This window comes from Atheta coriaria, unplaced genomic scaffold (assembly GCF_025399875.1).
Source record: "Atheta coriaria isolate IRGN ID8LTWV9N9 unplaced genomic scaffold, Caltech_Dcor_3.1 hic_scaffold_2_pilon, whole genome shotgun sequence".
In the NCBI taxonomy this organism is placed as follows: Eukaryota; Metazoa; Arthropoda; class Insecta; order Coleoptera; family Staphylinidae; genus Dalotia; species Dalotia coriaria.
The window spans coordinates 1,024,791-1,039,523 of NW_027045444.1; the positions used below are offsets into that span (position 1 = coordinate 1,024,791).

The 14,733-nt window shown below is 34.7% G+C and overlaps 1 protein-coding gene across 1 annotated transcript in view; it reads left to right on the top strand.

Annotated features, from left to right (window-relative positions):
• Nucleotides 1-8,138: 8,138 nt before the first annotated feature.
• The window catches only part of mbo (Nuclear pore complex protein Nup88), a 40,095-nt gene continuing 33,500 nt past the window's right edge, over nucleotides 8,139-14,733 (top strand). The window contains 1 exon segment of the mRNA XM_065316877.1: nucleotides 8,139-8,351. Coding sequence (XP_065172949.1) covers nucleotides 8,139-8,351 — 213 coding nt within the window.

Consider the following 14,733-nt stretch of genomic DNA (forward strand, 5'->3'; position numbering starts at 1 on the left):
GTAAATTTACACTTTAATGCCTAGTCAATAAAATACTTCTTTTTACCTTAAAAAATACCATAACCTAATTTTTGCATATTAATTAACTGCATTGTTTTTATTTTTTGTTTGTATCCTTGCAGATATCCTGAATGCGTGCGAAATGTTCAAACACTTGAAAGCACGTTCTCCTCGCCGTCCTTCCGCCGCCGAATGAAAGAAGGGTGGCATGTACACAGCCGAAAATTTCAACCCTTATTTCAACCGCTTCTTGAGTTGTTTCTGCAGATCCCGCGCGCGATGTCTTATATTATGGATGTGCTCGCGCGGCGAATTTGCATCGAAACGATTCGGAATTTATAATTTCTAATTATTTCTAATTAGAAAATGAATGCGACGCATACAGAGTGCCAGGATAATAAGTGTCAGGAGTGAGGAGGCAAATAGCGAAAAGGGCTAAAGGATAAAGTATATTTTATTATGTTTATTAATCCTTTAAAAGGAAAAGTTTTAAGAAATAAAAGACAGGAATGAAATTCACGGTGAATTTGTTTAGAAAATTTGGGATAATTTATAAAATAATTGCATTAGAATCATGATTGTTGCGTAAATGGTTTTAGAAATTAATTTGTGATATAATTGTTTAATAATTTTGTTTATAAACTAATGGTACAACAATTTATATGCAAATAAACTTGAATTTACTAAAAATTTTCAAATAATTACTTTTTACTCTGTAACTTTTGATAGGTAACAGATATCAACAAATTATTTAAACAAAATATGTTAATAATTTAATAATAAATAAAGCGTATTAAAAATAATTATTAATTGTTTAAAAACTTTGGTGTTATCATGATTAAATGATCAACTTTCACTCCAGATTTCACATTAGTTATGTTTCTTAATGTTATTTATTGAATAACTCAAAAACTATTCATGTACATTTAAAAAATTCTTAAAACAAACTATTTCTAATTGAATTATTTATCGGAATATGTAAAAACATTGATAGTATTGTGAATATTATAAAAGTTATTAACAATTGAAATTTGACTATTGAAAATTTATAGAAACAAACTTTGTTTACTGATAACTTCTGATAAAATGATGTTATCAATACAATATTAATATATGGAATGTAGAATTTTATGATAAATAAAACTATGAAACAAAATTTGAAATATCTTAATTAGTTTTAAAGATATTAATAAAAAACTATAATTTTGAAGATAAATTTTCTCAATTTTTATAAAATATTAAAAGATAGATATAAGGGTAGAAAATGAAAACTTTGAAATGTTTACTTTTAGCATTAAAAGCAAAATACTAAACATTTTACATATGCACAGTGTTAATACTTGTAATTCTTTTATTCTCAGCTCTGAGAGCTTAAAGCATCAACTTGAAGCTTAAACTTCAATCGCACTCTTTCCCAGATTAGAGAGACCAGCATGCGGGGAAAAAACACCCTTACACCACACAAAAAATATTGCATATTCTTCATTCTTTTGATAAAAATATTTCGTTTTGTTTTCGTTTGCCCGAGCGCTTTTCATCATTTCCTTTCGTTGCTTTTTTTCGGCGCGTTTCGCCGTTGGCCACTCTGCATTTTTCGCCAGCGTACACACACCCACACACAACACAAGAATATATATTTTTAACGCGTTTTCCATCCACCAGCCAGCATCCAGCGTTAGTAAAAATATTCCTTTGGTTTGCTCTTAACTCGCCGCCCTGGTCCAGGTCTAATGTTAACAGTTATGACTTAGCGGCGGCGGCGGCGCGCGCGAGAGCATGAGGAATGGCTCTGGCTGCGGTCACGATGATTATAATACAACGTGAAACGCGCACAACGAGAATTTAACGAAGGGAGAAAGAATTATTTCGCCGCCGCACAAAAGCGACACGCGAGGAGAGATAGATGAGTGGTTGGCGGAGGTGGAGGCGGAGGTGGTGCCCTTTTTTGAGGTAAGCACACACGTGTGCGACACGATGGTGATTATAATGAAAATACGTGCGCGGTACCACATTGTATAAATATGCAAAATATTAAAATTCTTGTTAAATGTACTTGCATTTTAGGTTTCAGGTTTTTACATACGTCGAGGGCAAATAATCACATTTTTTTTGCGTTTCAAGTTTAAAAATTAACAAAAAATAGATAATGATATGATATCATGCAATCAGTATTAAAAATTGATATATTATTTATTTAAGTATTATGTGATAAAATATGGTTTATTTTTAATTAAGAATTTTTAAGTCAAATTACATTTTCTATAATATTTCATTTATTTTCTTAGTCAAAGTTAGGAAATGATTGGTTATCTTTAATTGCAAATTATTCTGTATTTACTGGCTAGAATTTTATGAAATTTCAGAATATAATACTTGAATAATGTACCTTTCAATAAATATATAGACTATTGTGAAATTTTTAATATTTTTTGATTTATTTAATCGCAAAATAGAAGATAAATTGTTTCTAGGTAAATAATGATATTTTTTGCGCTTCAAGTTTAAAAATCAGAAAAAATTGATAATGATAAGATAAATCGTAATCATTTATGACAATGTATAGATAATTTATATGTGGATCATGTCACAAAATTTGGTTTAGTTGTAATTTATAGTTATTATAATAAATAAAATTTTATGCAAAATTACATATGTAAATTTTTGTCAAAGTCTGAAAATGATTTGTTATCTTTAAATGCAAATAATTTCATATCCACTAAGTAAAAATTGATCAAATTTGGAATAATAATAAATAAATAATATACTTTCTGATAAATAAATAAATTATCGCCATTTTTTCTATACTTTTTTATTTATTTCAAGTCAAAGTTGAAGAAAAAATAATTTTTTCAAAAATTTCCTTGATTCCAACTTTAATAAATCAAATTATTATATAATTTAAAGATTTCTGTTAAAATTACCTTTTAGAAGTTGCGGAAATTCTTTGTTAATTGTTTATTTTTGTTTTTTCACCCCTATGACACATTACCTACCCCTTTATTCCAGTTTGTATGTGAATTACAAAAGAAAAACGCGAAATTCAGTTGTCTTTGCCCCACGAGTAGTTTTTCTTAATCCTTTATTTAATTTTCGAGCTTGACGTGCTAATTCACAACGATTCGTAATTAACCCTTCTGCGTGTAGCAAACACATGAGGACAATTTGAGGACTAGGAATCCTATGGATGGATTGTCAAAGCACATACGGGCATGAGCATAAGGATGCGTAAGGATCAGCAAGGATGCAAGGATTACTAATTAGGAAGAGGATTAGGACAACTGCAACTAAAAATACAAGAAAATGTAGAAAATAGCAAACAAAAATTGAGTTTAGTGAGTAATGTGTAAAAAGTTGAAAAAATATAAATGTAAAATTTAAAAATTAATAATAAATACTTAGAATTGAGTTATCACAAAAATTTAAAAGCTATGTTAAAGATAATTTATTTTTGTAAATAATCCGAGATTTTCAAGAAAAATTATGAAATATTTTGAAAGATATTAACGATTTAATAAACTAATTCAAATTAAACTAAATTATTTTTGTTTCAAATTGTCAATTTTAACAATAAATAACTAAAAACTGATAAAGCAAAATTGATTAAAACTCACGTTATTATATAGATAATTTAATTGTTTATACCCACACCAAATTTCATGCATTTCTAATCATACAATTAAAAGTTATTCTTATTTTAACAATTTGTGTCATTTTTGTATTTTGTGATTATTTTTCTTCCATTTCCATTATTTTGGCGTGAGTCACGTGCCAAACATCATTCTACCGTCTGTCTGCCAGCTAATATATTTTTCTTTGACAATTCGAAGATGGATCGACAGAAGTGCCGAGTCGCGCGCTCACGTGCGTCCAAAAAACACCTCTTATTGTTATCATCGAGGGTTGTTTTGCCACACACCCACACCAACCCATACACACACCTTGTGCTTATTAGATAAATCATAATTCATATACTGAACGTTCCCAAAACATAACCTAAAAAATCTAATCCTTTTCTTCCAATATAAACACCAAAAACGAAAAATTTATTTTTTATATTTTTCTACAACACTCTGTATAATAACATGTTCCAATGAATGCGCACGTCCGACATTCGCAGGCATTAAATGTATTACTCGAAATATTATTGTCCAGCGAACACACGGCGTGTTTTTTCCTGTTGTTTGCTGTTTTCTTTTTCTTTCAGCAGGACACAGGAGTGAAAGGAACAATGGGATAAACGAAGAGACGGGAGACACGTCTATAGGGATTCGATTCGACTGCCGGACGACGGACGAAATTTCATTAGCCTCGATGTCATTAATAACAGGAGCTCTCCGGCGGAGAACAGGAGCAGGACGACAATGCATCATGCCATCCATATATCGAGATGATTGGTGACATGTGTCGTGAGCTGTTTGCTTAAAATCGAAGCGAGCCGCCTCGTTAAGTAATATCCATTTGTTTCAGGCATTCTGCTCGGGGGTGGGTTTTTTCATATGTCTCCTGAGATCAGTATTGATTAATTGTGCAGTTGGAGTTGAATATTAAGAGTTATATATGAAATATTTTATTTTAGGTAAAAATATTTATTTTAAATTTGAATAACTTTTAAACTATTGGAGGAAATTAGTTGAAATTTTCAGGAAATGTGTAAAATTTAATTATTTATTTATTAGTATTTGATAATTTGGTTATTTGTTTAAATAATTAATTGTTTAAACACCAAAAATGCAAAAAAACATTTTTTTAAAATTTTGTTAAAATGAAATGCTTTATATATTTGACTATAATTATAACAATTTTTGATAAAAATATATAAAAATTGCGAAGTTAATAAACAATTAAATTATTCATTATTTGGTTAAAAGTTTGTTTAAATAGCTTTTATGGTTTAGTCACAAAATCTTATCAAAGTTGCCATTAAAAAATTTGCAAACCAAAAAACAGTGTTTTACAAAATGTTGAATAACTTTTTTATTTTTAAACAAAATTGAACCAACTATCAACAATTATAAACTATATTAAATTATTTATCACCTCATCTTAATTTGATGAAATTATCTTTATTAGTTTACCCCTGAGAGTGTTTCAAACATTCAACTTAATCTTACAAATTTTCATCGACACATAATCTCCTTTAAATCTCCCTTCCACCCTATATTTTATAAATAAACAATAAACCTATTAAAAGAACGTCACGAACCGCTATAAAAACTAATAAAACATACAACATGCCACCCCCAACCTCCCCAAGTCCGAAGAAAACGGCACACGCAAACTTTATTTTCACCACTGCGAGCGAAATTGATTTATTCCGCGCGTCATCGTCGTGTAATTAATACCGCGATTAAAACAACCCCCGAATAGAAATTATTTTATAAAAAAAAAACAACACAACACCCGCGAATCGATAGCGTACCGGCCCACATTTGCATATCTATCTGGAAAATATATCTATCCGGTCGCTAGTCGCTACACATGTAAGAGTACTTATACCTCTGACATCTGACCCTTTTTTCGCCGTCAGGGAGGGTGGCTCGAGGGTGCAAATAATAATCAATATCGAAATTTCTAATTGCTAAGCAACGTGCGCGATTTAAATACAAATAAATTGGCTCCGCACGTGGAAAATCGAATTCGCTCAAATTCCACCACTCAACAACCCCCTGATCACCCTTATTCAGGGGGTGGTGGCTCGGGGGTGGACTGTTCGTGACTGTTGCCAATGATATCGCTTACGTATACGTTGTTTATGAATACATTCGAGGTTGCAATGTAAAAATCTCCCTCTTGGCACTTTTATCATAAACTACCCTTAAATAAACACTAAAAAAACACAAAATATATATTTTTATTTATCTTAATTTATAGAATTTTTAATTTTTTATTTTTTGTTTTTATTGAGTATTTTATGTGTTTGGAAGCCTAAAGTTCTAATTAAGCACAGTTTGTATGTTTCCAAGGGTGAGTTACGTGTTTCTCTTAATCGAAAGTCGAAGACAAACAACGTCTTGTACAATAGTGGTGTATATTCACTACAAGGGGTAGTTTTGTTTATGTGTGTTCGTTTCGCTTCGTCGAATTGTTTCGACGTTGTGTTCCGGTGTGTTCGGCTGCACTTTGGCGGCGGCGCAATACGTTTAATTACCTGCTTCGTGCAACATAGGGGTAGGTATCAGTAAACTCACCCCCGCATACCGTCGGGTAAAGTTTTAGTCAAGGCGGAACAGATTTATCGACAAAAACTTTCAGAAAAAGAATAAATTTTATTCTTTTTTGTTTTTACAACAAGTTTCGATTTTGATTGGCTGTAACTTTTAAAGTAATTAAGGAAAATTGTTTATTTTTTTACTAGGTTATAAATAATTTATTTGGGTAACACTGTGATTTTTTTCATAATTTTTGTGGTTGAAATATGACAATTATTTAAAAAATTGTAAAATATTTCATTTTTTTTTTTGATTAATTTCAAGAATGAATTTTAATTACCTATAACACAAAAACTAATCAAGATAAAGTAATTATTCTTTGAATTCTGACAGATAATATATTTGGCAATAACTATACCAAATTTAACATAATAATTGTTATATTTGAATGTTTTATCGCTTATTTTGTAAAAAAATACATGTTTAACACTTCTACATTTCAAAGCCCTTCAAGACCAACTTTAATTAACAATTACTCGGAAACTAATTAAGGCAGAATATTTATTTGTTCAAATTCAGATAGATAATCTATCTGGCATTAACTGTACGTAATACCAAATAACAATTTTCATTTCCCAACATTTTATCGCATATTTTGTAACAAAAACACATTTTTACCAATTAACAATTTTCAACCCCTATAAAAGGCAAACCCTTAAAGACTTTTTAAATATTTATGCATTAAAATATAAACAATTTAATTGTTAATAATATCTGAAAATTTCAATACCCTACCTATTAAACTATAAAAGATATGCCCAAATAACTACCAGAAAACATACATGTTTATTTAAGGGACGAAAAATGCCTAATACCAATCCAATTTTCCGCCAAAGCACGCAAAACAAACACATTGCGTCGATAACACTGTTTATCTTAACACTCTAACCCATGTATCGTTTGTAAAGGGGAATCAAACCTCAAACCAACCTCTTGCACCCCTAAACATCTTCACATTACTATTCCTTACCATCAAAGATGCACCAAACACCAAGGACCGGTATTACAAAGATACGGAACAAGATTCACCCCCTTCGAGCCCATTTGGGTGTTGGTGAAAGAGAGACCCCCTGATGGCCCGAGGCGTTACAGTAAATAACATCCCTTTTTACGCCTCTCGCTCTCTTGGCCAGCGCGCAGCGTGTACATCATGCCCGGGCAGCTGATAAATTCACCCCTTTCGTTTTATTAGTTTCGGCGCCTTCCGAGTGAAGACGCCAAAGGAGTGCGCAAAGGGTTTGGCCAGTTGAGCACTGTGCAAGAAGCTGATTTAATGGCGCGAGGCGAAGACAACGATTCGTCAGGATTAAACGTTAATCTGCGTTTATTGAATCTTAGTTTTCGGGGTGCGAAATTTAATAAAGTTGATTAAAGCCACGGAATACTTACTTGCACTGTCAAATTGTCTGTTATAGTGTTATATTTTAGGTTATTATATGGTCAAAATGAGGTTAGGAAATGATTTTTGTATATTTTTGATGTTTTTGTGAATAAAAATTAAAGACAAAACATTTTAACAATATATTCAGGTTCTACAGTAATTATTATGCAGTAGACTATATTGTAGGTTATGTAAAACAACATAACCTAACAGAAAAATTACTTTTTCGTCTTTAATTTCTTTATTTTCAAGTTTTATCCATATTTTAATAGATATTCTGCTATTTTTGATACAAAACATGATGTTTTGACTTTTTTAATCCATAATATTCACTAAAACCAACAAAAAATCATTTTTAATTCAAATTTCAAATAAATATGTATTGTGACACTCGGTATATGTATTCCCCTCTCTGTACTCCCAGCTGACTCCACTCCGTAGCCAACCGGCAACATCGCATAACCTTGCCGTGTGCGCCGCATTTCTCGTTTGTTTACCTTTTCAGTGTCGTGTTAATTGTGTCAGTGAAACAAAATCTTCAGTATAAAATGTCCCACACAGACTTTCTGCAGCTCAGCGAGCACAAGTTCTTCTCACAACTGCGAAGTTCGTTGCCGAAAGCGTCCGCCTCGACGAAAGCCAGCAGCCTGATTGCCGTGTGTGATGACATGCTGTACGCATGGGACGCGCGCGATAACTGCGTACTCGCGTTGAACATTAAAACCGTGCGGCTGCATGAAGGCGAAAATATTCCTCACCAGGTTAGTGGAAATTGTTTCTTTTACCTGTTTATTTCTGTGTGGATAAGTTGTGAAGACGTTTGTTTTGATTTTGAGAGTTTGAAACGTTCGGGTGCGAGGTTACCCGAATCGTGTGCTGTGAGCGAGCCGAAGTGATCGGCAGCTGTTAGTGGGGGAGTGACGATCGCGATGTATATACTGAGTGTTACAAGAATGAAATGAGTCAAATTGTAAAGAAATAAATAAAACTTCAGAAATATAACCTAGAATAATGCAATTTTGGATAATATTATGTAAAATTACAAGACTTATAAGTATTTGTGTATATTTTGTGTGTATTTACAGTTTAAACTGTATATTTTTCTGTATTACAAGTTTGATTTTATGTTTTTTCAGCTATTTGTTTAAATATTTAGTGAACGGATAAACAGATTTTTATTATTTTGATGTCAAATTGTACCTGAATTAATTCTCTTTCTAATGGTATATAATTATGCGTACAAATCATACTGAATTCATACCAAAACATCAAAATAGTTCGCATCTGCAAGGAAAAAACATGTTTTTGTTAATAAATTTGTTAATAATTCTTAAACTAATTTATAAAATTTGATAAAATTTTCAGTAAAACCTCCTCTGTTAAACCCCCTATTAATTAATATATAATACCACCCTAAAATCTCATCCCATCATGATGAAAATTCAAATTTTATACAAAAAATCAAACTTTTATTAACTTTTTTTGAATGTACACCGCGACGCAATAAATTTCGTCATTGTGCACCACCTATTGTTCCACCCCGGACACGACCAGTTTAGGGGATGAGGTTGGCGAGCGTCGTATCGTTGCGAATCGTTTGTCCGAAGTCGATTTGCATACTTTTACAATCCGAGACGCAACGGCGCATCTACCACCTACCCCTAACCTAAAAAACAACCCCCGTTCACCCTCCCACAACCCCATTTCTACATAGACACACACCGGGAATATTTATATTTCGGCAATTGTTCGCTGGCCGTGGTCGTATCGCACAATCGAATCCGGATGCGCTGCGAAAGAATTACAACCCCTAAGAGAAAGCGAAAAAGACTACCATCACCATCACCATCAGGAAACCACCGCCCGGCGGTGGCTGGTGATAATGATAATCGAGACTCAAAAACGCAGGTTCGGCCATCCCTTGTTCGCGGCTATTGCCTTTATTCAGCGCTAAAATGAACTCGAAAGGATGTGAGTTTTTGCGTTTGCAAAAGGGGATGAGGGTGAATGTACCCGTACGCGCGCCTGCATTTATAATTCGGGCATTCGGAATTACTTATCGAGGAAAACAATAGGAATTTTATGATTTTTCCGGTTTTCCGGTACACACACACACCGGCATTACGGATGGGGTGGGTTTAACTTTTGTTGTTTCCCGCCGCGCGCCATCCCTTCCGCTTTTATTAATTTTATTAATTCTTTTCTTCTACTTTTGTTCGTCTCGCGGCGCCATTCGTTGTGTTTTTCAATGTTTTCCCGACCGTGCGTTAATTTCATTATTTTTTTTGATTCGAAGGACGTGTCCTTTTTAGTATTCAATTGTTTTCAATTTTATTTGAATATTCATGCGCGTTCGAAAGTGAGAAATTCTGTTCTGGATTCGTTCTTTTGTTTCGCACGCGTTTTTTTTTTCGGTAGACTTGAAGCAGATTTTTCAAGTTTTGAGGGGTTGTGGGTGTGTTGGGGTGGGTGGAACAATAGGGGATGAATGTATGTATGCAATGTATGCGGAAAATTGCTAGTTTATGATGTTTGCGAGCCGTTTGGCGACGATTTTCCGACGATTTTGCGACGCTTTTCGTCGAATCGCGCTGAATAATTCAAAAATTATGCGCCCCGGCTGCGCAAATTGCACCCCCAACAATACGATCGCAATTGTGTTGTGCAATCGCGATTCAATCGCGCGATAAAGAAAAATTTACCGGAATATATTTTCTTGAAAGGGAATTAGGGGTAGTTTTCCTCAAGGTGGGAATGTTTTTATTTAAATTTTATGACAAAAAAATTTACAAAAGTTTTTTGCCAAAAATTTGCTAAAAATTTAAAAAAATTTGAATTTTTTCAAAAATATTGACAAAATTTCACAATTTTTTCAAAAATTTTGAAATTTGTCCAATTATTTTCCAATTTTTTTGAATTTGTCAAAATATTTCGCCATAAGTTTCGAATTTCTATAAAAATTTGGAAATTTCTTTGAAAATTTAGGAATTTTTACAAAAATTTTGTCAAAATTTTGATTATCTTTCAAAAAATTTGCCGAAATGTTGATATTTCAAGTTTTGCAAGTTTTTAAAGATTTTTTTCTTAAAATGTCAAAATTTTGTAATATTTCCAAATATTTTGCCAAAATTTTTAGAGAAATTCAAAAATTTTGAAATTTCTTCTAAAAATGTCAAAATTTTAGAAATTTTTACAAAAAAATTCGTCAAAATTTCAGCATTTTTTCAAAAATTTTGAAATTTGTCCAATTATTTTCCAATTTTTTTGAATTTGTCTATAAATTTTACAAAAAGTTTTAAAAATCTTTGGTATTTTCCCTAAAATTCGATATTTTACATTCAAAATTTTTTGATACATTTTTTTGGCAAAATTTTAAAGAGAATAGTTCTAAAAATGACTATAATAATAATTTTAAGGATATTTTTTTGTTTGGGGGGTGGTATGCCGCTGGAGGGTTGGTTGAAGCGACATTGTGTTCCGGCAGAACTTCCTCGACATCCTGCACTTCTATACCGGTCCACCATTCATCCACTCTGGTTCTTCGCCCTCGCAGGCCGTGGTCCTTAATTTTGTAATTTATGCCGCCGCCTCCGCCGCCGCCAACGTACTATTATTATTAGCGAACGACACGCTGCGAGGACACGCGCGCAAAGTTTGGTTTTCGAAAATCTGCGCGGCATTGTCCTCGCGTATTTATTACCTTTGAATCCTGCGCAAGGACGAGCGCAGGACGAGCGGAAGCCGGCTTCCCATCTCAAGACGACAACGCCGACACTGCTGGCAATGGCAAAGAAGGAAATTCAATGCATGCGCTCGCCGGCCCGTGGCGAAGGAAACTGCTAAGGATTCAAGGCGAAAATCCAGGATGTGGCGGTCGTAATTTAATAATTTTCACAGCGACTTGCATTGTCCACAAACTATTATATATATTATTCTGCGACAGAAGGATAATAATTATTATTTGCGTGAGTTTGAGTTGATTAATTCTTTAATTTCGTCGTGATCATCGACGACGAGGTCCTTTCGTCCTTAATATATTTAAAGAACACGCGCGCCCGTGTTGGAATGTTAATTTAAAGACTCCAGCAGGCAGCCGGCGGGAGGAAATTGGAACGCGCCCGTGTGCAATTACACCTGCTCGACTAGAGTGTCCTGCCGGGGAGGACTATTCGTCCTTATGCTTCACTTCATCTTGTTCTTATTTCCCATTCCCAGTATCCCCCTGGTGTCTTGGTGTGTGCGATGTGATGTGTTGATGACTGTTGAAGAATTCTTATTTCCTGCTCGCCAGCGGCAAGGACCTTATTACGTTTTGACATTCGACGTTTGGAACATTCGACACTCTCGTTTGTCGAGTGCTGCGCGACGCGCAGTCAGACAAGAGTTTCGTTCGGGTAATGTGCCGTTTGGACGGTTATCATCAGAGGCGAAACGTTTAAGGACGTGTACTACAGGTGTGACGATTACGAGCGAGTAGTCGAAGGAAGTCCTTTTGAAACTATTGCACACTATTGCGCGCCAACGGTCATGAAGGACTTGGAGGACGCGTAAAGTGTCCTTTTGGAATTTCGGCGTTGTTCACGACCCGCCCACGTCCTTTCTTCACCAAACAATAATCGTAGAATACGTAGCGTCTTCAACACCGTAATTGTTCAGTGATGAACACTTGGAATTTGCAAATTTTGAGAGCAGATTATCCTTTACATCACTGAAGAACAATTATTTTATATAATTTAATAAAATTTTATTTTTAAGCATAAAATAAAATAAATTAGAATAAAAATGATTTTTGGGTTGGATTTACACATGATTGTTATTATTATCCTGCCAGTCCTGTGAGAGTCCTGCTCAGAGGTCCTGCGCTATGCGACCACGATGATTATTGTTGCCAAAAGGTGGGCGCGTCTCTCGGCGGTACGCGACCTGGGTCAGAGGCGTCATTGGCGCGCTCGCCAGCTTCGATTTAAGTTTAAAGGACGCGCAAGGACGAGAAAGGACGCGGCGCGATGTCGCGCGGGGAAGGCGGGGCGCGCGCGCGCGAATTAGCGCCGCCCCGACCGGCAGGCTTAATCCTCTCGCCATCCTCTTGCATCCTTTTCCATACAGCCCGAGAAGGACTTTGAAATTTTCGTCCTCGGACTCTGGATGACCATCGACGGACATCGTGGACACATACTTTACACTTCACTTTAGGGCACTTGAAGGTTATCTTCAAGGATGTGCACCACGGGGTCTTGTTTCGGATGATTATTGTTATTGCATGTAATTGTTGCTATCCAAGGACGAATTATTTTTATTTTGTGGTTGTGTTAATGATTTATCAGTTTTTCTGGGTTTTTATTCTCGAAAGAATTCAAAGGACAATGACGGCCATTACTCTTCGATAACAAATCGTCCGTTCCGGGTTAAACATTTATATTCTTCCGGTGCGTGCGCGCATTTTGATTTGTTTTCTCCAGCGCGCGTGATGCAATTGCTTATTCGGTTATTTGTCCTTTTATCTTTGTTATCCTTATCCGATTGCCGAAGGACGGCGGACGGAGGGCTCCATCATTCGCGCCTCGCGAGAATACTCCTTGCGCGCGTTATCCTCGACTCGGTGATTTTCTAAACGACCGGCGAGACCCGTGCCACATACTCGCTATACTTTTCCGGTTTGTGTGTGTTTTTTTTCTTGCGCTGCCGGCGGCGATGTTTGCGGAATGTTTTATCCTTAAGCGCACGAAGGATGGGGGTTTGTCCTTTCCGTAAAGTTTTATTGAGTCTCTATCGAATGAAGCTCGCGCTCTTGCGCATGTAAATAACATTCGGCAATAAATTTTGTAAAAATGTCACACAGCGGAAAACCGGAAAATGTGGTGAACAGCGTAGATTTGCGGCATCAAATGTCATCTTCATCGGTGGATGAAGAACGAAATGTGAAAAATGAACATATTGCGTCAACCGGAAAACCGGAAAATGAGATATTCATTGAATTGCACAAAGGTTACACATACACACATCCACTTGCATAAATCATAAATTATTTATTAGTGTAGTGTATACCTCAAACAAGGAAATCTCTCCGTTGGGATTAGTACGTACAGCGTATGCAAATTTTCCACGGGGGTTGATGGGGGTGGGTAATTTTTTTCTTGTGTAGGTACATGTCGATATATCCTAATAAGATATACACTCCGGTTGTACTTTTGTGACATTTGTCATTTTTACGTTTTGCGTGCAATGTTCATTTAGGGGTAGTTGCACCCCTTGATTCTATTTTACTACCCCTTATGTGTGTGTGTTTCGGGCAGTTACAAACGTGCGAGTACTCGGTGCGTTTGTATCTGTTATTGACATGCCGTTTGTTACCGAAAACCACCCCTTCAGTTGCATCAACCCCTAATAGATCGATGCTTTCGATATTTTGTTGATTAATGTACATACAAGTACGTATACGGATATTTTTTTGATGTTGGGGTGTTGCGTAAGGGTGCATTTTTTATACACTTGAATTTTTTTAGTTTTTAAGTTGGGTTTTGTAAGGATATGATGTTTATAAGTTAAGGACGTGCAGGACAATTAAATTGTTCACGTTTCAATCTATTGTCGAACGTTTGTGGTAAGCACCCACTTGGCATTAACCCGAGGTCTTGATTCTTGTTCATATTTTCTATTATACTTTGAATTTTTTTTGATCCTTTATTCGTAATACATGCTTGAGGCGTGTGGTGTGGTGTGGTGTGGTTGGTTTCAAGTGGGTTGGTGGTTTGCATGTTTTACAAGAGTTTTACAAATCGCGGCGACAGGACATTCTGAGCGCAATTGCTGTAATTATCACCATGCGAACCTACGAAGGGCGATTATTAATTATTATAATTATCGACTTTGTTTTATATCAGAGTTTTACACATATAAAAAATGAGAAAAAATATTTTTTGATTTTTTGAAGTTTTTTTCATAATTTTTAGACTTTTTCAAATATTTTTAGGAAAAAATTTATTTGGGGGTTGTTTTAGGGTAGTAATTTTTGTTTTATTCAAGAGTTTCATAGATAAAAGGGCTGAAAAATTATTTTTTTCCAATTTAGTTTAATTTTTCGAAAAAAATGATTTAAGCGTAGTTTTTGCTTAAATTTTTAGATTTTTTTTTAAATTTTAGGTA